General features: G+C 44.8%; 1 protein-coding gene across 1 annotated transcript in view; it reads right to left on the bottom strand.

Annotated features, from left to right (window-relative positions):
* ITGA11 (integrin subunit alpha 11) overlaps window positions 1-25,079 on the bottom strand; it is an 89,905-nt gene that overhangs the window by 31,712 nt on the left and 33,114 nt on the right. The window contains exons 3-13 of the mRNA XM_082198320.1: window positions 20,432-20,541; window positions 18,621-18,712; window positions 17,046-17,160; window positions 14,434-14,561; window positions 13,225-13,373; window positions 11,085-11,229; window positions 9,481-9,646; window positions 7,353-7,423; window positions 4,595-4,739; window positions 3,464-3,612; window positions 1,478-1,618 (exon numbers count right to left, since the gene is read on the bottom strand). Coding sequence (XP_082054446.1) covers window positions 1,478-1,618; window positions 3,464-3,612; window positions 4,595-4,739; window positions 7,353-7,423; window positions 9,481-9,646; window positions 11,085-11,229; window positions 13,225-13,373; window positions 14,434-14,561; window positions 17,046-17,160; window positions 18,621-18,712; window positions 20,432-20,541 — 1,411 coding nt within the window. The remainder of the gene's footprint in view (window positions 1-1,477; window positions 1,619-3,463; window positions 3,613-4,594; window positions 4,740-7,352; window positions 7,424-9,480; window positions 9,647-11,084; window positions 11,230-13,224; window positions 13,374-14,433; window positions 14,562-17,045; window positions 17,161-18,620; window positions 18,713-20,431; window positions 20,542-25,079) is intronic.

Raw genomic sequence — 25,079 nt, forward strand, 5'->3', positions numbered from 1 at the left:
CCTCCTAAAAAGTAAGGGGAAATGTGTGTGCGTCTTATGGAGCGAATGCAGGGGGGAGGCAAGCAGGAAAAGCACCCCAAGAGCCGCACACAAGCTCCGCATGGCTCTTGCGGGCTTTTCCCCAGGAGGGAGAAGGGACTGATGCGGCCAGTCAGTCCCTTCTCCCTCCTTGTAGAAAAGCCCGCAGGAACCGTGTGCTCCTTAAAGGGTGCGAGGCTCCTGTGGGCTTTTGCGGGAGGTGGGAGAATTGCCATAAAGAAGAAGCCAGGACAGCGAGTGGGATCCATCCCGCTGGCTGTCTTGGCTTCTGCCATAGCTGCGCACAGCCTCTCCCGGCCGGAGAATCTGTGCGCGGCTAAAGAAGAAGCCAGGACAGCGAGCGGGATCCCGCTGGCTTTGCTATTTGGGGCTGGGGGGGGGGACCTGGGCTTCTCCCGGCAGCCCCAAGAAGCTCTGGGAGAAGCGGATAGGCTGTGCGCAGCCTGTCCGCTGCTCTTTGGGGCTGGGGGGGAATAATATTTTTTTTTCTTGATTTCCCCCTCTAAAAACTAGGTGCGCCTTATGATCAGGTGTGCCTTATGGAGCGAAAAATACGGTAAATGTTTTTGATGTAGGGAAGCTTAAGCACCCTCAGGACTTGGAGTGAGAGGGTGGAAAGAGGGTGCTCAAGCTTTTCTGCCCCTGCTATCTCGGAAAACACTATTTGCCTTTGGAGGGAAGCCTTCACTGGTGCCAGGGGAAGTTTCCCTTGACATGTAAACAGGACCTTTGGTGAGGCAATTTTTGTCAGGTCTGCAGCAGGGAGAGAAAGTGTTTGATTTCTCCTCTCCTTCCGCTCAAGCTTCCCTGATTTGCTATTGACATCATTAAAGTTAATTAGGGTTGCCACATTTCAAGAAGTGAAAAGCCACACACAAACAAATCGTTGAGCTTTCTTGAGAGAAATTTCCCTAAGTTGTTGAGCTTGTTTTAGAAAAAGGCCAAATTGGTTGAGCTATTTTTGAGAAATAATCTGCTTTTTGGAAATTCCCCCCAGACACTTCCGCCATTGAAATTGAACCTATGGCAACCCAAATTTAATTATGCAAATGTATAAATTACATTGTACATTAATTGTATAAGTGAAACTAAAGTCATGTCCAGTTTGACATTCTCACGATACCAGAGATCAAACCTTGAACCTTTTTCATTCGTTTTGACAATTAATTTTAGAACCAACACAGGAAACTGCCTTATATTGAGTCAGATCATTGGTCCATCTAGCTCAGTACTGTCCACACGGACTGGCAGCAGCTCTCCAGCAGGGCTCTCTCCAAGCCATACCTGCGGATACCAGGGATAGAACCTGGAACCTTCTGCAGTCCAAGCAAGAGCTCTGCTGCTGAGCCTCTATGGCCCTCCCCCTATAAGAGGTGGGAAATGTAAACAAAATTTTAAATTGTTTTGTGCTTGTAGGGGACAAGACCAAGTAAATTACCTCTTTCAGGGTGTAGACATACACCTTCCCCCTCTCTCTTCCTTCGCTGAAATACATTGGGGCTCCAACCAACAAAACGTCCGTGACGCCATCGCCATTAATATCTACAGAATTGATTTCACTTCCATAGTAGGCACCGATCTGGAAAAAAAAAGAATACATTGACATATGTGTGCATGCATGGAACGAGTGCTAGAGTGTTGTGTGTCTTTATATTTCCATTTGCTTCCGAGAAATTAATGGCATCTTAAATGATCCCGTTGGAATGAGAGGTATTTCGAAACGGAAGCAATCTATCATCTCCTTGTCTAGACATCTCCCTCGGGAACAAAGAAAGGCAGACTCAAAACTTTGATCCTGGAAGATTAAGGGTCATACTCATGGCTTGTCTCTATGATGCTGCTTCCTGAGTTCATTCCTTTTTTGCCCAAAGACTATGATGAGAATGATTAATTTATTTATTTATGATGGGATCCAAGCTGATTTGCAGCAAGTAAAATGCAATCTTCAAGTCTAACAGCTTCTTGACTGACCTCCAGGATGGAACATCTTTACAGACAATATTGTGTTTATGCTGAGGTATCTAGAAGATATGACATTGCTGCCTAACCCCATTTGGCTGTCCCAAGCATCTGAAAATGCAAAACCTCAAGGTCACTCACTGAAACCAAGAGACTATAGGCCTTATACTAGCAAATTAAAGTACCTATGGGCCTCATTTGTGTAGGGAAGGGGTGGGAAACCCCAGGCCTGGGGGTTGAATGTGGCCCCTCAGGACTCTCTATCTGGCCCCTAGAACTCTCCCCAGGCCACACCTGCTTCACCCCCCAAGTGGTCTTGCCTGGCTAGAGTGTGCCCCTAATCTCTGGCAATGCCTCTTACAGAGAGAGGAATGGCTGAGTGAGTGCTGAAACTAGCCTACTGTACAAGCACAAAATTTACATGTGTTGCTCCACCCACTTTTGCCTCTGGCCCCATCCACCATTGGGACATGGCGCTCGGAAGGCTGCCCAGAATGGAATGTTGGCCTTGGGTTGAATATGATTCCCTGTTCCTGTTGTAGCAAATAGTGATGGCCACTGGCAACAATGGATTCCTTGGAGGAGAGGTCATAAGGATGGCATTCACTACACATGCTCCATCAACCTCTTGAAGGAGTTAGTACAGAAGTACGACCACACATTTCTCTGCAGTCACAGGGGAATGAGGGTGGTTTTTTTGCTTTAAAATGGTACTGGAGATTCTCCAGATGTTGGATTCTGTGTTCTGCTTATGGAAAATGGATAGCTCAGTTGGTTAGAGTATGGTACTGATAACACCAAGGTTGCAGGTTTGATCCCTGTATGGGACAGCTGCATAGTCCTGCATGGACTAGATGATTTTCAGGGTCCCCTCCAACTCTACAATGCTATGATTCTATGAATTGTTGCAGTGGATGCTCAGACTATTATGATTATTATGATGATTATGATGATTAAATTTATATACAGCCCTATACTGTATATAGGGTCTCAGGACGGTTCACAGAATAAAATCAAGATATAAAACCACAAAATACCACAAAAATACCTAATGAAAATAAGAACAGCAACCCAATACCCCTGCCCCAAAAACCCACATTTTAAAAGGGCATAGGATGTAAATCGGATTAACCACAGGCCTGGTTAAAAAGGAAGATTTTTGCTTGGCACCTAAAGTTGCATAATGAAGGCGCCAGGTGAACCTCCCTGGGGAGAGCATTGCACAGACAGGGAGCCACTCCAGAGAAGGTCTGCTACCCTCTGAATCTCTTGAGGAGGGGGACACGAAGGAGGGCCTCAGATGATCTCAGGGTCCGGGTAGGTTCATATGGAAAGAGGCGGTCCTTGAAGACTGGGCATGGACCTTTATATACCCATAGAGAAATGATCAGTCTCATACTGGACTAACTGCCTTGTTTAGATCTTCTGCAACCCCAAAGCAATGCCCCCCTCTTGCCCAATTTACCTGCTCTCCTTTCAGAGACTGGTGAATGGTCAGATTCCGGTTGGTGTGCATCGTGAAAATGATAACCTTCCCCGTGTGGTTGAAGCGGGGCGCTCCAGCGACGTAAATCCTGTCAAGTCTTGTTGACACCACTGAGGTGACGGTGTAACCTGCAGCGCACACAGACAGAAAGACAGGAAGGCAGACAGAAAACAAGGTAGCATGTTATGCAGAGGGAATCACAAGAACAGCCCTGCTAGCAGCCACAGACAGCCTCATCTTCCATGAATAGCTTTACCCTTCCACCCAGCTGCTAAAGATTTTCTATTTCGCCTGGCCTTATAACCTGGTGGGTTTATTTTGTTTTAACCTGAATCATCCGTTTTTTATTCTGATGCACTGTTTACTGGCTTTTGGTAACAACTATGCCTGGATAGCTCAGTTGGTTAGAGCATCATGCTGATAACTCTGGTTGCAGGTTCAATCCCTGCATGGGACAGCTGCATATTCCTGCATTGCAGGGTGGGGGGTGGACTAATTTTATGATATCTATGATAATTGACTACTGTTCAATACATTTTTCATCTTATCTTTTTTGTCATATTTTTGATATGTTATTTCACTGTGTTGTTGGCCAGTTTAGAATAGTTTGGATTTGATATCCCGCTTTATCACTACCCGAAGGGGTCTCAAAGCGGCTGACATTCTCCTTTCCCTTCCTCCCCCACAACAAACACTCTGTGAGGTGAGTGGGGCTGAGAGACTTCAGAGAAGTGTGACTAGCCCAAGGGTACCAAGCAGCTGCATGTGGAGGAGCAGAGACGCGAACCCGGTTCCCCAGATTACGGGTCTACCGCTCTTAACCACTACACCACACTGGCACTGAGTACAGAAAAGCAGGATATAAATTCTTACAACAAATGGATAAACTGACAAAGAATCATGCAATTCACACAAGCTTCATCTCCCTGGCACTGTTGCTTCAGATGCCAGCCGCAGTCCAGAGACTGGTGCACTCTGCACCATGATCTGCTTACATTTTAGCCCCTCCCTAAGCAATTGCATAGTCTGAGGTCCAGAAGGGAAGGACTGCTTGTGTGAACCAGCTTGACCCACTTCCCTTGCCCAGCAATTGCTGGTGATTCCTCTTACCCAGATAAGCACCATGATTTTTCAGCTCCTCTGGGAACTCTTGGAGGTAGGATTCTCGGTGAGGCACGACTTTGCCGCTACTGGTCTCCTTGAGGACTGCTCCGTTCCAGTCATAGGCACCCACAGCTCCAAGCAAAATCCCATCCTGGTCATGGGGGGAGACAAAGGAGCTATTGGCAATTTCTAAGGGCTCAACCACACTTTTGCTTGAGCTATATTTTGATTATATTGTGCACTGATTAATCCCCCAGGGTCCAAGAGCTTTCCTTGTTGTTCCCTGGTCGTGACTTGCAAAAATCCCATTTTACCTGCTGATTTAAAGCTCACTTATGCCAAATTTCCCTCTGGAGTGTCTAATAAGATCTGATTCAATGGATAAAAATGGATTTTTGCAAGTGGCAGCCATGGAACAATGAGAAAAGCTCTCAAACCAGGGGAATTAATTGGTACACAGTATGATCAAAAATGGGTCAAGCACAAGTATGAAAGATATTTGTACATGTATGCTTGAGGCATACACGCACAGAGACAAATTTGACATTTCTGCATGCTAAAGATCTCACCTCCGGCTGTGACACAAGAAAGCACCAGCATTTCAGTGAAATTTTCTCCTAAAACTGTATACACATTTGTTGCAAAGCAATTCCTAATATAATGTAATTTTGTATGCTATTTCCACAAATATATGCATCTTTGAGCACACTTTACTGTAGCATATGCATTTTTGCACGTATTACTTGACTAAAGATTGCAAAATTAAGAGAAGTGTGTTTTGATACATCTAAATTATGTAGGGTTGCTTTCAAATACGAACTGAATCAATTCCCACCCCCTATCCATATCGCTATCCTCAAACTTTGTTCATTTTCTACCTTTCTTCTATCTAGATATTTAGAATTGCATACAGAATAGGGTGGGGAATTATGGTATAAAGGGTGTGTGCTGAATTTTCCTAACAGGCAATTCTGGGAGACTCTTTGTATGTGGTAGAGCTCATCTTCCTGAGCATGTTGGTGTGTGTTAGGCCTTTGCTGCAATAAAGAGCTTATCCACACTGGTTTGAGCTTTAAAGCTTTGTGTCTGAATGCTCCCCCCCACCCCGAACTTCCCCAATGAAAACCCGCTCTTTAACATTCAATCGGAGCAAACATCACTTCGGGTTTTCCATAATTGCCTTTTGCTCCAATTCAGCTTTAAAGAGCGGGTATTTGCAGGGAAAGCTCCAGATCAATAAAAAAAGGGTGCTCAAACATGGAGCTTTGAACCATGGACTTTGCCTGGAAAGAGCAGAGGAAAGATCATTGTTGATAAGTCCTAAATTAGATGCTGAATCATTGATGGCCGGAATATTAGGCAATTGATGTGTAATTTTGGGAGCAGTTTGGCAGTTTCCTTCTTCTTGGCCCTCGCATGTTCTGGTCTCTGTCCCTCAAAAGGAACAGCCACCCGCACAGCTTCCCTTGGCATTCGACCGCTGGCATTGCTTTTGGTATTGTTATTTAAAACCGTCCAGCACATTGGCTTATAATCTGCATTTTAGCTACAGCAAGAGAAGCTTCCAGTATTTAAAGGAGCTCTGGGAATGTGCAAGGAAGCCTCTGCCAAGTCAGCAAGTGAAATATTCTGAGACTTGCCAGTTCCTCCAGACTTGTCAATTTTGGCAGTGCAACTCTAGAAAAAACACACACCAGGGAAAAAAATCCCCACCAGCATCAGCTCAGTCCTTGTGAAAAGAGCAAAATAAATCAATTTATAATCAAAGCTCCCCTTCTGGCCAAAAACTACCATAGGCTGAGAGTAAGGCTGTCACTGTTTCTTTCATTATGGCCAGAACTCCTGTGTCTTCAGCTGCAGTATGGTAGGCAGAGATTCAACTGGTGTGGCTTTGTCTAGCATGGAAACTGGGATGCACCTACTGGTTTTGTTTTTGCATGTCAAGCAGCTACATAGAAGGAACCAAGAGTTGTTCCCTGAGTCCTTGCAGAAGAGGAAGAGGTGCAACTCTCAGAAACTCTCAGTAACTTCCAGGCCTTCTTTGGAAGGCATTTGGATCTGTGGGTGCACTCATATCATGCAGTTAGAGCACATTTAGGCTTCCCCCAAAGAATCCTGGGAGTTGTAGTTTGTTTGCTCTGTGGTGGGTAAATTGCAGTTCCCAGGATTAAAGACACGTGCTTTAAAAGTATGGTGTGGGTTTATGCATATGCGTGAAAATCCAAATGGCAACTCCCTGCCCCTTGTAATTTGTTTTTCTATTAACTTCAACATCCAATCATTTCTTGCCGCTTCAAGTCTCTCATAACCTGCTGCTTCATAGGAGAGTCAGTCTTAGGAAGTCTTGTCTACGCTGCCAAGAACAATCCAGCCCAGAGATGGCAAAAATATATACGAAAAATGGCTTCATCTAAATTTTCAGTCAACACATTCTCAGAAATAAATGGAGGAGCCATTCCTTGGGATCACTTTCCATGAGGAACCAAATGAAAACATATCTGAAAGTTCCTGGCCCCTCGCTCAACGCTTTTGTTTCAAATTGCATCAGGAACTCAGCTTTTTTGGCCCACGGAGGAGCTGAGAATTCTCAGCGGCTTCCAGCTTTGGGTGCATAAATAATCCAGGTATCATCTGCTACCATACATGGGCCTTTAGATGTCCCCATCCATCACAACCGAAAAGCTCTCCACATGCCAAAGCCACATGCCAAAGCCACATGAATCATGGTGGGGAAATGACAAAAACAAGAGTGTTATTCACTCACTTCCACAATATGGGATGAAAATCCCGTCTGGGACATTTCAAGGCCAAAGGATATCTCATGCTTGTTGGTGCCTGCAGACAAAAGGGAAAGGCATTTCAGGAATTGTCAGACACCTTCCATGGGGAAAAAACAGTCAGATGCCAAATAGGGACAATGCAAAAGGAAAAATAATAAGAATGAACTACCGCTTCCCAGCATAATTTTGCAGCATTAATTTCTACAGTTTGGGGAATTAGGCGTCTGGAATTGACAGAACAGGAAGTAGAACACTGGTGAACTCGCATGAATCAAATTTTAACCTATGCTTTCTGAAATCTGGAACCAACTTCCACATAACTTCACAGCTTCACCTCTCAAGACTGAGAGGTGATAGGACAGTCACCTTCAAATACTTGTCATGTCAGGTGGAAGATGGAGATAGCTTCTTTTATGCTGCTCCAGAGGGTAGGATTTGAACCAACAGAGTCAAATGACAAGAAAGGAAATTCTGACTAAACATTAGCAAGAGACTAAATATTTCTGAGGGTAAGAGCTGTCTCAAATTTAGTCCTCCACATTTCTGCAACAGTTAGAGGGTTTTATTTATTATTTTTAAAGCCCTTATAAAAATTCATTGGTGTTTTAGTGAAACACATGTTTGCATGCAACTGTGCCCAATATGCACATTTCTGCAAAAGAATTCCCCATAATGCACATTTTGGCATGCTTCCCCCCCACTATATGCATTTTTATGCATGCTTTACCCCAGTATATAACTTTTTGTAAAGAGTGCTTGACTGCAGAACTACATCACAAAATTTGGAGAGTTTTGAAGGATGACTGAGCTTTGTTTTAGAAAGTGCAAATTAGATAGATTTGCTTTAAAATGCAACTCCCCATTCTTAGTACCAGAAACAAGTTCTTACCTTCTTTCACAGAGAAATCCAGTTAAGATACCCCATCCCCCCCAACTGATGCTACTGTCAAGTAATTGGGAGTGCCACATAAATACCCATTCTGCATTTATAAGAACTCAGACCTTTAGTGTGGCAGCACTTACACTTTGGAACTCCCTGCCTATTGATCTCAGGCAGGTGCCTTCACTGTACTCTTTACAGTGCCTGCTAGCAACATTTTTTAGTCAAGCCTACCCAGACGCGGGTGGCGCTGTGGGTAAAACCTCAGCGCCTAGGACTTGCCGATCGCATGGTCGGCGGTTCAAATCCCTGCGGCGGGGTGAGCTCCCGTCGTTCGGTCCCAGCGCCTGCCCACCTAGCAGTTCGAAAGCACCCTTAAGTGCAAGTAGATAAATAGGTACAACTTTAAAGCGGGAAGGTAAATGGCGTTTCCGTGTGCCGCTCTGGTGCCGGTTCGTCAGAGCAGCTTCGTCACGCTGGCCACGTGACCCGGAAGTGTCTGCGGACAGCGCTGGCTCCCGGCCTCTAGAGTGAGATGAGCGCACAACCCTAGAGTCTGTCAAGACTGGCCCGTACGGGCACCCAGATGTTTAGAAATTTGAAATGAATTATAATCTCTTTTTAGTCTATTGGCATTGTAACATTTCCAAAGTTTAAATTATTGCTGTTAATTTTTCTTAGTGGTAATTTAATGGTTTTATCTTTCTTGCAAACCATTTTGAGGTTTTCTACAATCAAGCAGTGTACAAGTGGCGCTGTGGGTTAAACCACTGAGCCTAGGACTTGCTGATCAGGTCGGCAGTTCGAATCCCCACGACGGGGTGAGCTCCCGCTGCTCGGTCCCTGCTCCTGCCAACCTAGCAGTTCAAAAGCACGTCAAAGTGCAAGTAGATAAATAGGTACCGCTCTGGCGGGAAGGTAAATGGCGTTTCCATGTGCTGCTCTGGTTCGTCAGAAGTGGCTTAGTCATGCTGGCCTCATGACCCGGAAGCTGTACGCCGGCTCCCTCGGCCAATAAAGCGAGATGAGCGCCGCAACCCCAGAGTCGGCCACGACTGGACCTAATGGTCAGGGGTCCCTTTACCTTTACCTAACCAAAAGATCTGTCAATAGATCCCCATCTATCTTATCCCTGCCTCTGCTGTAAAAAGGACTGACTGGTGTGACCTGCCTTTCAAAGTGGGACAAGTGAGATGGAGAAACTTGAGGCAGTAGCAAACTCTGCAGCTCACCTTCCAAGCTGAAAATCCTTTCCCCCAGAGCGTCCACGATATCTTTGAGAGCAGCTTCATCAGTGACATTAAAAAAATGTTTTTCATCTGGGTCACTCGCTATATATTTGATTTCTTTCAGGAAGGCTTCAGGGTTGATCCCTCTTCTGTTATAATAGCCAAGAACCTGTATTAGAAAGCAAAAAGATGTGCCTCATATTTTTTTCTGCAGAATGAAAGGCATTTGTCAAGAACATTCCAGTGCGAGGTTAAGGGCTCATCCAGATTTTCGCTCGTCTCACTGCTTTCCCTCAGAGAAACCCACTCTTTACCAATGAATCAGAACAAATGTCAGTTGGCTTTTCCAGCACTAAAGAGCTGAATCTGCCCACCTAAGGTCTACTGAGAGTGGCTCCTATAGGAAGAAGACCTTTCCAAGCCTGCTATCCCTAATGGTTTAAAACTAGAAATGATAGGGATTAAAACTGGGGACTTCTACAAGCAATGCCATGTGTCTGCTATACCTTTGGCACCAAAATGAACTTACCGTATTTTCCCGTGTATAATACACCCCCATGTACAAGATGCCCCCTATTTTTGAGGACTCAAAATTAAGAAAATGGGGGGAGATTGCCCAGAGTTGATGAGCTTTTTTAAGGGAGGATTGCCAAAAATCGCTCACCTGCCTGAGCTACGCTGCTTCTCACACGCATCGCAAAACCTGTTCCCTCGCCGGCAGAAGCAGCCAATCAACAACAGCCCTTTCCACAGCCACCAATAATGCACCCAATAACCCCTGACAGTCTCCGGGTCGCAGCACCAACCAATCCCACGTCCCCCAGATCCATTACCCATGTATAAGATGACCGCCAATTTTTGACATACTTTTTGAAGAAAAAACCCTCGTCTTATACAAGGAAAAGTACGGTACTTCTATGTCTGGGGGGGGGGAATGCTAAGCCGTGGTTTGTTTAGCCAAAGTGAGGTTTCTTTGAAAGTCTGGACCCAGCCTCAACCATGGTTTGTTTTCTGGCAAGACCATGATGTTGCTGGATTACAAAAGTGTGGCTTGTTTTAACGATGGTTTGGCATTACCTCTGAACCAATCACCCTTGCTTAGCTAGGGTTTGTTTGGCCAGTTCGCACTGGATGCTCGCCAAGCTACAGAGGGTTTAGGCAAGGGGAGACTGTAAGCAAACCAAACTTTGGAGGGGGAAAAGCATGGCTTGTTTGCTTTTCTATGCAGTGACTCATGGTTTGTTGAGCAACCATAGCTTAGCATTATATGCAAAAGCAACCATTGCCTCCCTGCCCTTTATAATAATAGCAACCCCCCACTATGTGTAATTAATGAAAGGGAAAACTGAGATGGAACTGCTAGATATGCCTTGAGCCTAACACATAGTTGGCTCCCAGAGTGCACCTTTGAACACACTCCAGAAAGCTCTGCAAGATCCAGGGTTTCTCTGACAGTCAAGTAAATGTCAATTGTGATTCTCAAAAGCAGAATGTCTGAAAACCAGCACTGATGGTTTCACCGGTGGAGAGCCCGATCCTGACTCTAAATTCACTCTGGAGCAATTTTGGCCAAAGCTCCTAGTAGGTGGTGCCAAAGGGAGACTCACCGCAACAGCGTATCTGGTGACATTATCTTTCTCGCTGCCTTCAATCACCTTCTCGAGGTCGGGGCTGTCATGGGATTCTCCGTCTGTGATCACAATCATCACTTTCTTGGCGCCCTTGCGGCCGCCTTTCTGAAACGCCTCTGTGCTGAAATTCAAGAGATTATGGGGAGCTAACATTTCAGTTCTGTGGAAGTTTCCTTTGCAGATGAAGTGTGAATATCACAACATGTTCACAATGGCTGGTCTTGTTTCTATGGAGATTTTTTAAAGAGCTGAAGAAGCATCTTGGGGAGAAACATGGCGACTGAGAGACAAAAGTGAGAAAGGGATGGTCTAAAATCTATAAGGAACCGTTTCTATTAGGTTGAATTGAATGTTTCACAACCGAAGCATGCCAAAGTGGCCTTATATCCAGGGATGGGGGAGAATTCGGATTTGTTTTATTTATTTATTTATTTATTTATTTATTTATTTATTTATTTATTTATTGCATTGCATTGCATTGCATTGCATTGCATTGCATTGCATTGCATTGCATTGCATTGCATTGCATTTATATCCCCACCTTTTCCTGCAAGGAGCTCAAGATGGCATATGTGGTTCTACTCGTTTAACCCTCACAACAACCCTGTGAGGTAGGTTTGGTTGAGAGGCTATCACCGGCCCCCAAGGTCACACCCAATGAGTTTCATGGTAGAGTGGGGATATGAACCCTGGCCTCCAAGGTCTTAGTCCAGCACTCTAGCCGTTATACCACACTGCAGTTCTCCAGTCAGGTGCTGTGTACTGAAGTGCATATACCCGGGTAAAGTGAGCACACCAAGTGAAGGCAACACACAACTATTCATTACATAAGGGAAAGGGAAAGGGACCCCTGACCATTAGGTCCAGTTGTGGCTGACTCTGGGGTTGCAGCACTCATCTTGCTATATTGGCCAAGGGAGCCAGTGTACAGCTTCTGGGTCATGTGGCCAGCATGACTAAGCCGCTTCTGGTGAACCAGAGCAGCGCACGGAAACGCCGTTTACCTTCCCGCCAGAGTGGTACCTATTTATCTACTTGCACTTTGACGTGCTTTCGAACTGCTAGGTTGGCAGGAGCAGCGACCGAGCAACGGGAGCTCACCCCGTTGTGGGGATTCGAACCGCTGACCTTCTGATTGGCAAGTCCTAGGCTCTGTGGTTTAACCCACAGCATCACCCGCATCCCTACATAAGGGAAAATTGCTCTGCAAATAATGTGTATATTGAGAGAAATGTGTACTAAAACGCAGATAAATTTTCATGAAGACTTAAGAAAAAAATCGCAAACTGATTTGCAAGTGTGGAAAACTGAAGGATGAAAAAATGAGAATCTGAATTTGAAATATCCATGCAGTCTTACATCCCAGCTCACTTTCATTCAGGCAAGGGATTTACTGAGATCAGAGTGTCCCATTACTTGTATAGAGCCATTCACTTTGTTTACCTGATGCTGCTGAAAAGTAATTGTGTTTGATAGGACAAAGAAGATGCATTTGGTTATGTAATTTTAAAGCTATCCAAACTAGAGTCTTGTTACAATGGAGTAACCTCATGCATACAAAAAGATACCAGCCATGCACAAGAATGTCCTTTGGGAGATCTTGAAGGGGAAGAATAGGTATATAGAAAGGAGACTTCCTGGATGCCAAGATCCAGGTTTGGGGCAAGTACTCTTCGGTGAGAGAACCCCAGCAGAGGTTTAAAATCACAATATATGCAGAAAAGTAAAGAGTGGAAATATAGGTTGTTAGATCTCTAAAATATGCCGTTGTGAGTTCCAGAACTTTCCTTTCCCCCTAGCATAAAGAAATACCACATATTTGGCAAGTTACACATGGTTTACTTACAAATCCTCTAAAGGTCAGATTCATGTGCAGTCACAAAAAGTTGCGCAGGCAGTAAAACTTGGCTTAGTTACAGTGGTGAAAGTTCACAGTGGTGAAAGTCCAGGAACTCAAGAGAGGTTGAGTTCATCAGGGTAAAAATAAGCTTGATTACCTTGCTCACACAGTGATGGAACCTGGCAGGGCAGCTTACTTTATGGTATTAACCCCTTCATGCACTAATTAGACTTAAGCATGTTGGTTATATGAAGCCGGTTGTCCCACATTGCTCACCGAGCGAATTCTATCCCGAAGGCCGTCCGGGTCTCTGTGCCCCCTCTCTGCTCAATGTGTCTGGCGGCTTCTACCACATCCTTGACAGACCTGTAGTCATTCAGATGAAACTCGTGCACAGCATCTTCTCCATACTGGACGACTCCAACCTGGAATGAGGGAAAAGAAGAAGGAGCAGATGGTTTGTGGATCCTTTAAGGCAAAGGTAGCCAATGTGAAGCCCTCTGGATGTTGCTGGACTACAATACCCATCACCTTTGACCAATAGTCATGCTGGCTCAGGCTAAAGCCCAACAATATCTGGTTACACCGGCTTTAATATATGTTGATACGACATTAATACAACACATATTTAGTAAAATGAAGTGCATAATAGCACAGATTGCTATGTGAATAACGCACAACATGTTAACAAGCTCCAATTTCTGAACAAACCTGCCATGATTTATTTTAACTTGCAGTCTTATACTGTACACATGATTCCTGCATTTAGCTCTTATTCCCGCATTGCAGGGAGGTGGACCATACAATCCTTCCAACTCTACAGTCCTATGATTCTACATCCGATATGTTGCACTTATTACACCTGTGATAAAAACATAAGAAGAACCTGCTGGACCAGTTCAGTGGCCCGTGTAGTTCAGCATCCTGTTCTCACAGAGGCCAACCAGATGACTGTGGGAAACTGGCAAGCAGGATTCAAACATAAGAGCACCCTCCTCTCCTGCCGTTTCCAGCAACTGGTATTCAGAAACATAGCCATCCTGGCTTGTAGCCATCAATAGCTTTCTCCTCCATGAATTTGTCCAATCCTCTTTTGAAGCCACCCAAGTTGGTGGCCATCACTTCCTCCTGTGGGAGGGAGTTCCATAGTTTAACTATGTGCTGTAGGGGGCTGGACTAGATGACTGTTGGGGGTCCCTTACAACAGCACAATTCTATGATTCATCCCAAAGGTTTGACTTTTGCGAAGTCTTTTGCCAGAGGTCAGACCCCTGCCTGCTCCCCTGGCCCAAAGCAGCCCAATGCATTTGCTTCGTCCTGGGTAGCGTCTCTTTCAAATGCAAACAATATTCGACTGATTCTTGAAGAAAAGCACGGTGCGTTGGCAAGGGTGATGGTTCCTAGCACGCCAGCTTGGAAAAAGCTATAAAACAAAAGATGAGGATGTGCTGATATGAGAGAAATTCCTCACATGTGTTTTCTCACCTGTATTTGGCCTGGTCCAATGTAAAATTTCTCCAAGATGCTGATCAGGAAATTCTGTACTTCCACCCAGGGGTAGATGCTGTTGGAACCGTCCAGCACGATAATTATATCCATGTATGTCTGGCATCCTGGGATAGAACAGGCAGGAGATCATTAAGAGATCTTGGCTACTTTCAGGAAGCGGATAAAGGCTTGCCAATATATATATATATTCTTTGTCTCCTTTGAAGCAAGAAAGTCCTGAATCTTAGGCCAATCTTTCTCCTTTCCTGCTCTGAAATCTTATCTCCTGGGTTCTGCTGTGTTTCTTCTTTATTGAGGTTCCCTAAGGGTATATATATATCTATATTACATGTTTAATTGGTTTTAAAGTCTTCAAGAAACTCTGGGAACTGCAGTTCTGCGTGGAGGCGAAGGATAAAAAAGCCTCAGCACCTCAGCAATGTACAGTCCACAGGGTTACTAGGAGGGAGCTGCAGAAATTATAGTGATGCTTATTTATTTATTTCATAAAATGTATACACTGCTTGATTCTTTTTTTTAAAAAAAAATTAAAACATTTAAAGCAGCATACAAAAAGAGAAAAATATCAACAAGAAAAAATAACAACAATAAAGACTTCTGAAAAGTTAAAATAACAACCGCCTAACTGCAGATTAAAACTCGCATCAACCTTCTTAACATCTGGGTAAAGGTAACGGTAAAGGTAAAGGGACCCCTGACCATTAGGTCCAGTCGTGACCGACTCTGGGATTGCGACGCTCATCTCGCTTTATTGGCCGAGGGAGCTTCTGAGTCATGTGGCCAGCATGACTAAGCCACTTCTGGAGAACCAGAGCAGCACATGGAAACGCCATTTACCTTCCCGCCGGAGTGGTACCTATTTATCTACTTGCACTTTGATGTGCTTTTGAACTGCTAAGTTGGCAGGAGCAGGGACCGAGCAAGGGACCCATCGTGGGGATTCGAACCGCTGACCTTCTGATCAGCAAGTCCTAGGCTCTGTGCTTTAACCCACAGTGCCACCTGCATCCCATCTGGGTAGGCTTGTCTAAACAAAAATGTTTTCAGCAGGTGCCAAAAAGAGTCTAGTGAAGGCACTTGCCTGAGATCAATAGGCAGGGAGTTCCAAAGTGTAGTTGTTGCCACACTAAAAGATCGAGTTCTTACAAATGTAGAACAGGGGTGATCTGGGATCTGTAACAGTGCCAGTTTTGCCAATCAAAGCAGTTGAGTGGGCATATATGGGGCAAGGCGTTCTCACAGGTAAACCGGTCTCAGGTTGTTAATGGCTTTATATACTCATAGAATCACCTATTGTTACAGTAAGGCTGTGTGCTCCTCTGGCATGGCATAGGAACACCTGGATTCACCAGGGGCAACATCACATACAACTCACTGGGGCATTGGGGTTGGGCCTCTGCAATATACCTCAGGTTAAGTCAGGGGTCTGCAACCTTTAAGACAAAAAGAGCCACTTGGACCCGTTTCCGAAGAAAAAAACAACTGGCAGCCGCAAAATCATTGCGACATTTAAAACAAATATATCTCCGGAGCCGCGATCTGACAGCAGGCGGGAAGGTGACGTTGGGACCGTGCGTGACTAACGCACGCACCGCCCCCATGCGACGTCACAGCCAGTACAGCGTCCGCCACAGTGGGGAGTGTCGGGGCGCACAATGCGCCTCCTCCCCTCGCTAGTATCTGCCCCGGAGCCGCGGCTAAGGTGTAAAAGAGCCACATGCGGCTCTGGAGCCGCGGGTTGCAGACCCCTGGGTTAAGTACTTAATTCATCCTGGAGGTCCATACTTAACCTGAAACTGTTCTTAATCTTAGAATCGTAGAGTTGGAAGGGACCCTGCAGATCATGTAGTCCAACCCCCTGCAATGCAGGAATAGGCAGCTGTCCCATATGGGGATTGAACCTGCAACCTTGGCGTTATCAGCACCACGTTCTTACCATCTGAGCTACCCAGGCCTTCTGAAGCACCACTTTAGCTAATGGGGCCTCCTGCTGCAGCCGTGCCGCTGGAGCATGATTTCTGTTCTCATCCTGAAGCAAAGTTCTTAACCTGAAGCACTATTTCTGGGTTAGCGGAGTCTGTAACCTGAAGCGTATGTAACCTGAAGCGTATGTAACCTGAGGTACCACTGTACCTGATCCCATAAAGGGGCCATAGGGGGAGCATTGCTTGAGAAGCAGTAAAAGAAGGCTGAAGCTACAGCAACCTTCTCCTAACTTATAGCGTACTGGGAAGTGGACCCAACACCAACAGACTTCTGTAGGAACTTTCCTTTTAATCAAAAAAACTACATTGTTTGCATTTTGCACCCTGTAACCTAAAGTCATAGATATCAAAAATATGTCCTTTTCTCTTTCTTTTGGGTCTGGAAGGAAAAGGTGTCTTTGCTTCGCCGCTGCAATTTTTACTGTTGCTGGCCCACATAATTCACTTTGCTTTGCTGTTCTGCTTCCATTCAAGCAGTTTCCTAGTCCCCCTCCCTCAAAGTGGTGCTGAAGGCATTAGAGACCAAAATCCCCTCCTCTGGCAGAGAGAGAGGGAGGGAGGGATGGAGGGAGAAAGGTCTATATAACAGGCGCATTCTCATACTCTGGAGCGCTGGAGCCACAGTCTTGGAGAATCTGAAGTTGGAGTTCACCCTGGAGCACATTCCTGTGGTGTAGTAAGAACTTCCGCACTCATGAGACCAGAGAGGGCTGCAAGCCTGTGTGAAGGAGGGAACAAAACAGGGAGGAAGGTTTTAGAACTGCTACTGTTGGTTGTTGCTGGGATAAATTCTTCAGGACACGGGACATGCCAGGAGTCTCTTTTAGATGTTTTAGCCAGGGCCAGAAGGCTAAAAAAGGGAGTCAAAGTGATACAGGCTAGAATTCTTGTGAAGTTTAAACCTCTCTTTCCAGCACAGTGCCTTGATTGGGATGGTCTTCTCAGTAGAGATGGATGGATCTGCCAATTTCACTTTCTCTCTCTCTCTCTCTCTCTCTGTGTGTGTGTGTGTGTATACAGTGGTACCTCGGGTTAAGTACTTAATTCGTTCCGGAGGTCCATTCTTAACCTGAAACTGTTCTTAACCTGAGGTACCACTTTAGCTAATGTGGCCTCCTGCTGCCGCCACGCTGCCGGAGCATGATTTCTGTTCTCATCCTGAAGCAAAGTTCTTAACCTGAAGCACTATTTCAGGGTTAGCGGAGTGTGTAACCTGAAGTGTATGTAACCTGAAGTGTATGTAACCTGAAGTACCACTGTGTGTGTGTGTGTGTGTGTGTGTATACACCAATATATATATTCCAATCTACATTCACATCAGTTGGGGGTTTTCTTTTGTTAAAATCCTCCTGAAAAGTCACCTGCATTTTAGTGCGAATTTCTCCTAATATACACACATTTTGCAAAGCGATTTCCCCTAATATAATACATTTTCTGTATGGCTAACAGATGAGTTGTCACTCTAGGATATGCATTTGGGCACACTTTACTTGGCTGGAGAACTGGATTGCAAAATCCAAAGAAGCATGAATTTTTGAAGGGCTGCTAATGTTTCAGTTTACATATATTCCAGACAGTGTGAATTAGGTAAACTTGCCTTTAAATGCAAACTGAATTGGATTTCTTCCTCATTCCTATTCCCCCAGTCATTGGACTGATTCTGTGAAGAATGGAAAGAGGAGGACTGGGGGTGGGCGGGCTCTGTGTGTCTGTACAAGAATGTGTGCTGCCTGAACCTATCATAGGCAAATGGCCCCCATAAGGTTCCCCAAGACTGAATGCAACCCTCAAACCCAAAATAAAATAAAATAAAGGGACTAGTCACTTCTGCTGTAGATCATTGGCTTCAGCGCAGCACCCCATGATCGAATTAAGCTGGACTTAACTGTCCAGGGGTGAGTCAGGTATCATATAAAGATAGGGCACACACAAATTTAAAGGGGTGTGTGTGTCACATTGCCATCACCATGCTAACTTCCACTCTAAATGTGTTATTCTAAGAGAAGGTGGAAGGTGGAAAGAGGATGAGAAAGATGGAACTATGTAGCTTTTTATTTTTATTTTAAACTTGGCCCTGTGTTGCAGGTTGAGATTAAAAATGAGTCCTAGGCTTGTCACGACAGAAGACGGCAGCAACTCAGAGAGCATCTGTAAGCCTACATGCAAATCATTCCTTACCAAAAAGCTGTTGTCTTTGGGGTTTGTGGTCAAGCTGAGACCCAGACGCATATTATCCTTGCGCTCCGACACATTGGAAAGAGTTACTCTTCCTTGGGAAAAGAATGCCAGAGTTAGGCATGTAGTGGAAAGGAGGAACAGCTGTAGAACAGAGAGCTTCAGAAAGTGTTTGTGCAAACTCTTTGCATTTCCCTCTACCAGTTTTAATGCTTGGTTTTTCAGGAAGAGGGGGAGCAATCAGACCACGTATACTGTAAAACTGAAAACAATGTGCACTTACAGGAAGGGCCATAGCTCAGTGGCAGGGCATCTGCTTTGCATGCAGAAGGCACCAGGTTCAAATCCTGACATCTTCAGGTAGGGCTGTGAAAGGTTTATTGCCTGAAACCTTGGATAATGGCTGCCAGTTAGTGTAAACAATACTGAGCTAGATTGATCAATAGTCTGACTCGGTCGAAAGCAGCTCCCTTTACTTACTCTCCCCCTTTGAACCTGAGAACTTGGTTAACTGGTAAAGGTAAAGGTAAAGGTACCCCTGCCCGAACGGGCCAGTCTTGACAGACTCTGGGGTTTGTGCACCCATCTCACATCTATTGGCCGGGGGCCAGCGCTGTCCGAAGACACTTCCGGGTCACGTGGCCAGCGTGACAACGCTGCTCTGGCGAGCCAGAGCCGCACACGGAACGCCGTTTACCTTCCCGCTGGTAAGCGGTACCTATTTATCTACTTGCCCCCGGGGGTGCTTTCGAACTGCTAGGTGGGCAGGCGCTGGGACCGAGCAGCGGGAGCGCACCCCGCCGCGGGGATTCAAACCGCCGACCTTTCGATCGGCAAGCCCTAGGCGCTGAGGCTTTAGCCCACAGCGCCACCCGCGTAACTGGTAGCATCAGTCTAAAACAGCATCAGTCTGAAACTGAAAAGGAACATTCAGAGCTGGTTGCCACCATGCTGTTAGGTCACCTACATGCTTAACCAGCATGCTTAACTCTAATTAATGCATGAAGGGGTTAAGACAATAGAGTAAGCTGTCCTGCCAGGCTTAGCTAGGTCACTTCCCCTCTTCTTAGAAGGAAGGGTTGCCAAGCTCTCTGTTCTCTCATATTCCTCCATGTGAACTCTGCCAGTAAGGAGGTCTAAGCTGGATGCTCCAAGCTTAGACTGTGGGACTAAAGCAAGCCATCTCTGTGTTTCTATGCAAATTATGTAGAAACATTTACCATTTTTGGAACCTAAGTTATACTGCCTGTGTTTTGTTGCTGCTGTATGGAAAAGCACATGAATCTGACCTTTGAAGAGTTTATAAGTAAACAATTTTAAGCTTACCAAACATGTGGTCTCTTTCTATGCTAAAGGAAGTCGGGAATTTTAGGAACAACTTAGAAGGGGGTATTTTAAAGGTCTAACAGCCTATATTTCCAAGCTTTGCAGCATGTTTTGTTATTTTAATTGTCTCCTAGGGTTCTCTCACCAACAATATTTGCCCCAAACCTGGATAGAGGCATGCCAGGAATTATCCTTCTTATTATTTTACCATATCTATTTTTCATTTTAATCATGTTAACCAACAAGATTGGCATTTCATGGAGGCCTGCTGGTTTCACTTCCCACTGAAAAATGTTCCAGGGCAATAAGGGTAGAGTTTAAAGACAAAATAGAGCTGATCTAGTGGCAATCTTTCTTACCTATGCACAACTCAGAGAAGTCATTGGTAGCTATGGATGTGAAGACATGTGTGCATTTGAGTGACCCTTAGCAGTGGAGCACATACAGAAAAGATGCTCAAGGTGGTAAATTTTATCCCATGGGTTTACCTAGATTGAGCTTGGAACAGGTGCTGTTGGTTTCACCATTCACCGAACATTTGTAGACATCTCCAGTCTTCTGTTGCCCACTGGTCTCATAAGGGGCTCCAACCACCAGCCTGGAGGGAAACAAAAATTTGAGGGGGGGGGTAGGAGGAGATCTTTTATTGGCCATTTCTGAACATCACACATTTGATCACAAACACTGAAAAGCCTTATCACTGAATGGTCTAACAAAATATAGAATATAGCTACCTTATTGAAATATACAATAATTTATAGAGATCAACTATTTAAAAAAGTATAGAACGGTGGAGTATTTTTCTGACGTTTTGGAATGTCAAACACCAAGACAATATACAACCATATAATTGTAACTAATAAAAAGAAGCAGCAGTGCATTATTGTATTGTCTTTGTTGGTCCTTCATGTTCAGTTGTAGCTTACATTATTTAAAAATATGTTATAATAATAATAAAAATCAAACAAGCATAGAAATCCTCCAAATTGAGTGTATGCATAGGAATTGATTACAATTACACCATTTCCTTGCAGTCTGCTCCAACCCCCAAAACATTATAGCATTCATTCATTCACACTGGCATAATTTTGAAAATAAAATCATAAAAGGGAGGGGGGAACCATCCATAAAACATTGGCAATCCAGATACATTAAGCACATGAAAGTATTGCACCAAATAGCAATGCATTGTAGCCAACTCAAGGAAAATCCATTGAAATCAATGGGCCTAATTTAGACAGCTGAGATTCCTGCATTGCAGGGGGGTTGGACTAGATAACACTTATCTAGGGTCCCTTCCTACTCTGCAATTCTATAATTGTAGTCGTGTCCATTGATTCCAATGGGCATTCTCTAATTGGAACTAGCATTGGATATAACCAGGAGTGGCTAACTTGCAGGCCACAGGCCACATTAGTCCCCACCCTCAAAAAAGGGTTTAAATTTTAAACCAAGGTGAACTGAAAATACGTTGTCGGGGTTTGGTAGAGGACAGATAATAAATATCTCAAGTGTGCTGTGCATGCACCTCTGGATAGGGCCCATGCATTAAGCCAACGCTGGGAACCTGTTGCAATCCAGCTGTTGACAGACTACAATGCCCATCATCACTATTGGCCTTGCTGGCTTGGGTTGATGAGAGTCAAGAGTCCAAGTTCATCTGAAGGACTACAGGTTCCCCATCCTTGCACTGAACCTTCCGTCCAGTTCCCCTTAAGAAACAAACAGCCTCCCCAAACCTTCCACTATTTGGACACTGTCTATTGCCTTGCTAGACCACATCATGCTGTAGTGTAGAGGATGCTTGCAGTCACTTTTGGATGAGAGAAGAGAGGAGATTCATTCCCTGCCCCCAACCACATTTAATATTTAAGGACAGAGTTCATTCAACTCCAGCAGAACCCCACAACAGCCGGGAATCATAAAGAAATCTAAACAATGACTAATTCCTGTTTGGAATGGAGATCTTTTTCAAATCACCCGGATCGAAATCTGGCAGGAGTCGAGAGTCTGGGGACTAAATATATCAGCTGATTAAAAAGAGTTTCAGTGCAGAGCAGGAAGCAACATCAGTCAGTGTAATTTCTGGGAAACAAGAGTTGGTCTTTATATATTACATGGTGGATTAGATGGGGGATCTTTGATGGGGGATCTGAACCAGGGGTTGGAATCCAGTCAAGCATTTCCTCCCCACCCAGAAGAACATGAGGTACCATCCATTGGTACCTTGTCGGGGTTGGCTAGACTTGTACAAGCTGGGCAGGCCTTGTTTGGCTGAATGCTTCCCATGGAGTGTGCTGCCTTCTGTTGCTCATGACCTGCTTCTGATGCTGCTAGAGCGCATCATTGTATGCTACTGGAGAGCACTGGCCCAAGGCTGGTCCCCTGGTAGAGACAGGGGAGGAGCAAGCAAGCCTCATTGCTTTTTTTAATATTTTTCTAATATGGGGAGCACACAACTTTTTCTAATATGCTATATGTTCATATGATTTCTTGTCTGTTCTATAATGTGTGTGTGTGTGTGTGTGTATATATATATATATATATGTTGTTTAGTGTGAGACCTGTTAGGTGAAAGGCGACTAATAATTTCAATAAATAAATAAGACATTTTGCTGCCTGAGACAAAGCACAAGATATGGAACAAGCTTGTTTCCTGCTGCTCCAGAGGGCAGGACCCAAATCAGTGGATTCAAATGACAAGAAAATATATTCTGACTTAATAATAATAATAATAATAATAATAATAATAATAATAATAATAATTTATTATTTATATCCCGCCCATCTGGTTGGGTTTCCCAATCCACTCTGGGCGGCTCCCAGCAGAATATTTAAAACACAATAAAACATCAAACATTAAAAGTTTCCCTAAACAGGGCTGTCTTCAGATGTCTTCTAAAAGCCAGCTGTTTATTTCCTTGATATCTGATGGGAGGGCGTTCCACAGGGCAGGTGCCACTACCGAGAAGGCCCTCTGCCTGGTTCCCTGAAACCTCACTTCTCGCAGCGAGGGAACCACCAGAAGGCCCTCGACGCTGGACCTCAATGTTTGGGCTGAACGATTGGGGTGGAGATGCTCCTTCAGGTATACTTAACATTAGGAAGAACTTTCTAAGGGTAAGAGCTGTTTTGCAGTGGAACAGATGACCTCAGAAGGTGGGCCATTGCAGGTATTTAAGATGAGGTTGCATGGCCATCTGTCAGGAATTCTTTAGCTGTGATTCCTGCATTGCAGGAGATTGACCATTGAAGCTCCTTGCAGCTCTACAATTGCTGCTGCTGTTATCTACAATCCTATGATTTTATTATATCCTCCACCACACTCAAAGGCAGCAGGCTAGCTTAGGGCAGGGAGGACACACACAGTTTGGCCCTACAACTCTCTTCCCTTCAGTATCTTCTGCCTTAGGCAGCTGCCTCACTTTGTCTAATGATAGGGCTGGCTCTAATACTGGAATACATCCATCATTCATGCAAAAGCCCTACCAAGGAATGTTTCTCTACTTGGTGTTGTTGCAGGGAATCAATCAGGGATGCCAAATATCCCTCTGTATGGAGTGATGTGCCACATCTGGAATCCATGAGGGACCACCGCCAGCTGTTCCTCTGGATCTAGCCATGCTCAAGCTAGGCAGCTTTTCTGGAGCTCTTTCCTTTGGAAATGTCCAGGCTCTCTGCGTCCAGAAGAGAGTGGCAGGAAAGGGACTGATAGATGGACTGTTTCTCAGTTTCATCTCTGAGCCTGAGCCTGCCCCAATGATGATGATGATGACGATAATGTCATGCGGTCCTGACGTAGGACAAACCTCTGGGGAAGATTCCCCACAGGCCTTGGCATTATGGATTACTTTTTACTCAGAAGCAAAAATGCACTTGCTTTCAACCCAATCCCAACATCACCACCAGGCTGCAAAGGTAGCAACTGAAACGAGCATCTTATTTTCGAATTGCAAATAGGACATCCAGCCAGCTAGTGGAGGAGAGGAGATAAAGTTTTCACAAACCGTGTTGACACACCTTGTGGAGAACTCCTCAAAAGCAGTTGTCAAGGCTCTAACATCTGCAGCAGCTAATCCCCATCTCCACCTTCAAAGTAACTGGGGAAATATTTCCATGGGCGCTAAGTTTCCATGAGGCTCAATCACCACTGCTCTTTAAAAACTTAAAGTTCAACCCCAATGGAAAGCAATGTGTCATTGTCCAAGAAAGACAAAAAAAATGTATGTGGCTTCCTTTCATTTTAGGACCTTGCCTCCTTCATTGTCATGACAGTTAAAGGTTTTGGTTTCCTCCATAGCTCTAAGCTTGAATGACTCACTTTTTAATGCTTTATATAGCTTTGGAATTGTGATGCCTCTGGAATTGGGTGGGAGAAGCTTAGGCTTGCTTAGGCAGCATTATTAAAATTCTAGAGGCAACCACAGAATGTTGTTGGATATCCAATCCATTCCCCCTTGAAATGAAGGGCCCTGCAGGAGAGGAGAAGACTCTGCATAGGTGGCTGTTGGATTATCACTATTTTAAGAGACTTATGCCAAGTTTCCTTTCATTATCACCAGTGGGCCTCTCAATGCAGCTTTCTTCTGGGCCAGAGATCACCCCCTGCTATGGGTTCCCTAATTCATGCTAGGTCAGAGAACATAAATAGAGCCTACGGGATCAGGCCAGTGGCCCATCTAATAGAGCATCCTGTTCTCACAGTGGCCAACTAGATGCCTAAGGGAACCCCTGAAGCAGGATTTGAGCACAAGAGCCCTCTCCCGTGGTTTCCAGCAACTAGGTACAGAAGCATTATTGCCTCCGACTGTGGAGAAAGAGCACAGCAGTTCCCCACACTTACACAGCAAAGGGAAAAGTAATAATATTTAAACAATCAATGTTTATTTAATTACTTCAGTAATGCAGCGGTTTGACTTCATCCCCAGAGGCGTACTTCATTGTCTCTCGAGACAGGCAGATGCCAACAACAACTTCCTTAAATACCATATCTTACTGCTTCTGATACCGCCTAGAAACCATACTCATCAGCAGAATATTGATATGCCGCTCTTTTGCCCACCAGTGGCATATTAAAACCATAAAATGTCCAATAAAATGTCATCATCAATCAAATCCATGTAAGGCGGAAAATCA

The sequence above is a fragment of the Podarcis vaucheri genome (genome assembly GCF_965113315.1).
Source record: "Podarcis vaucheri genome assembly, chromosome: 14".
NCBI classification, from domain to species: Eukaryota; Metazoa; Chordata; class Lepidosauria; order Squamata; family Lacertidae; genus Podarcis; species Podarcis vaucheri.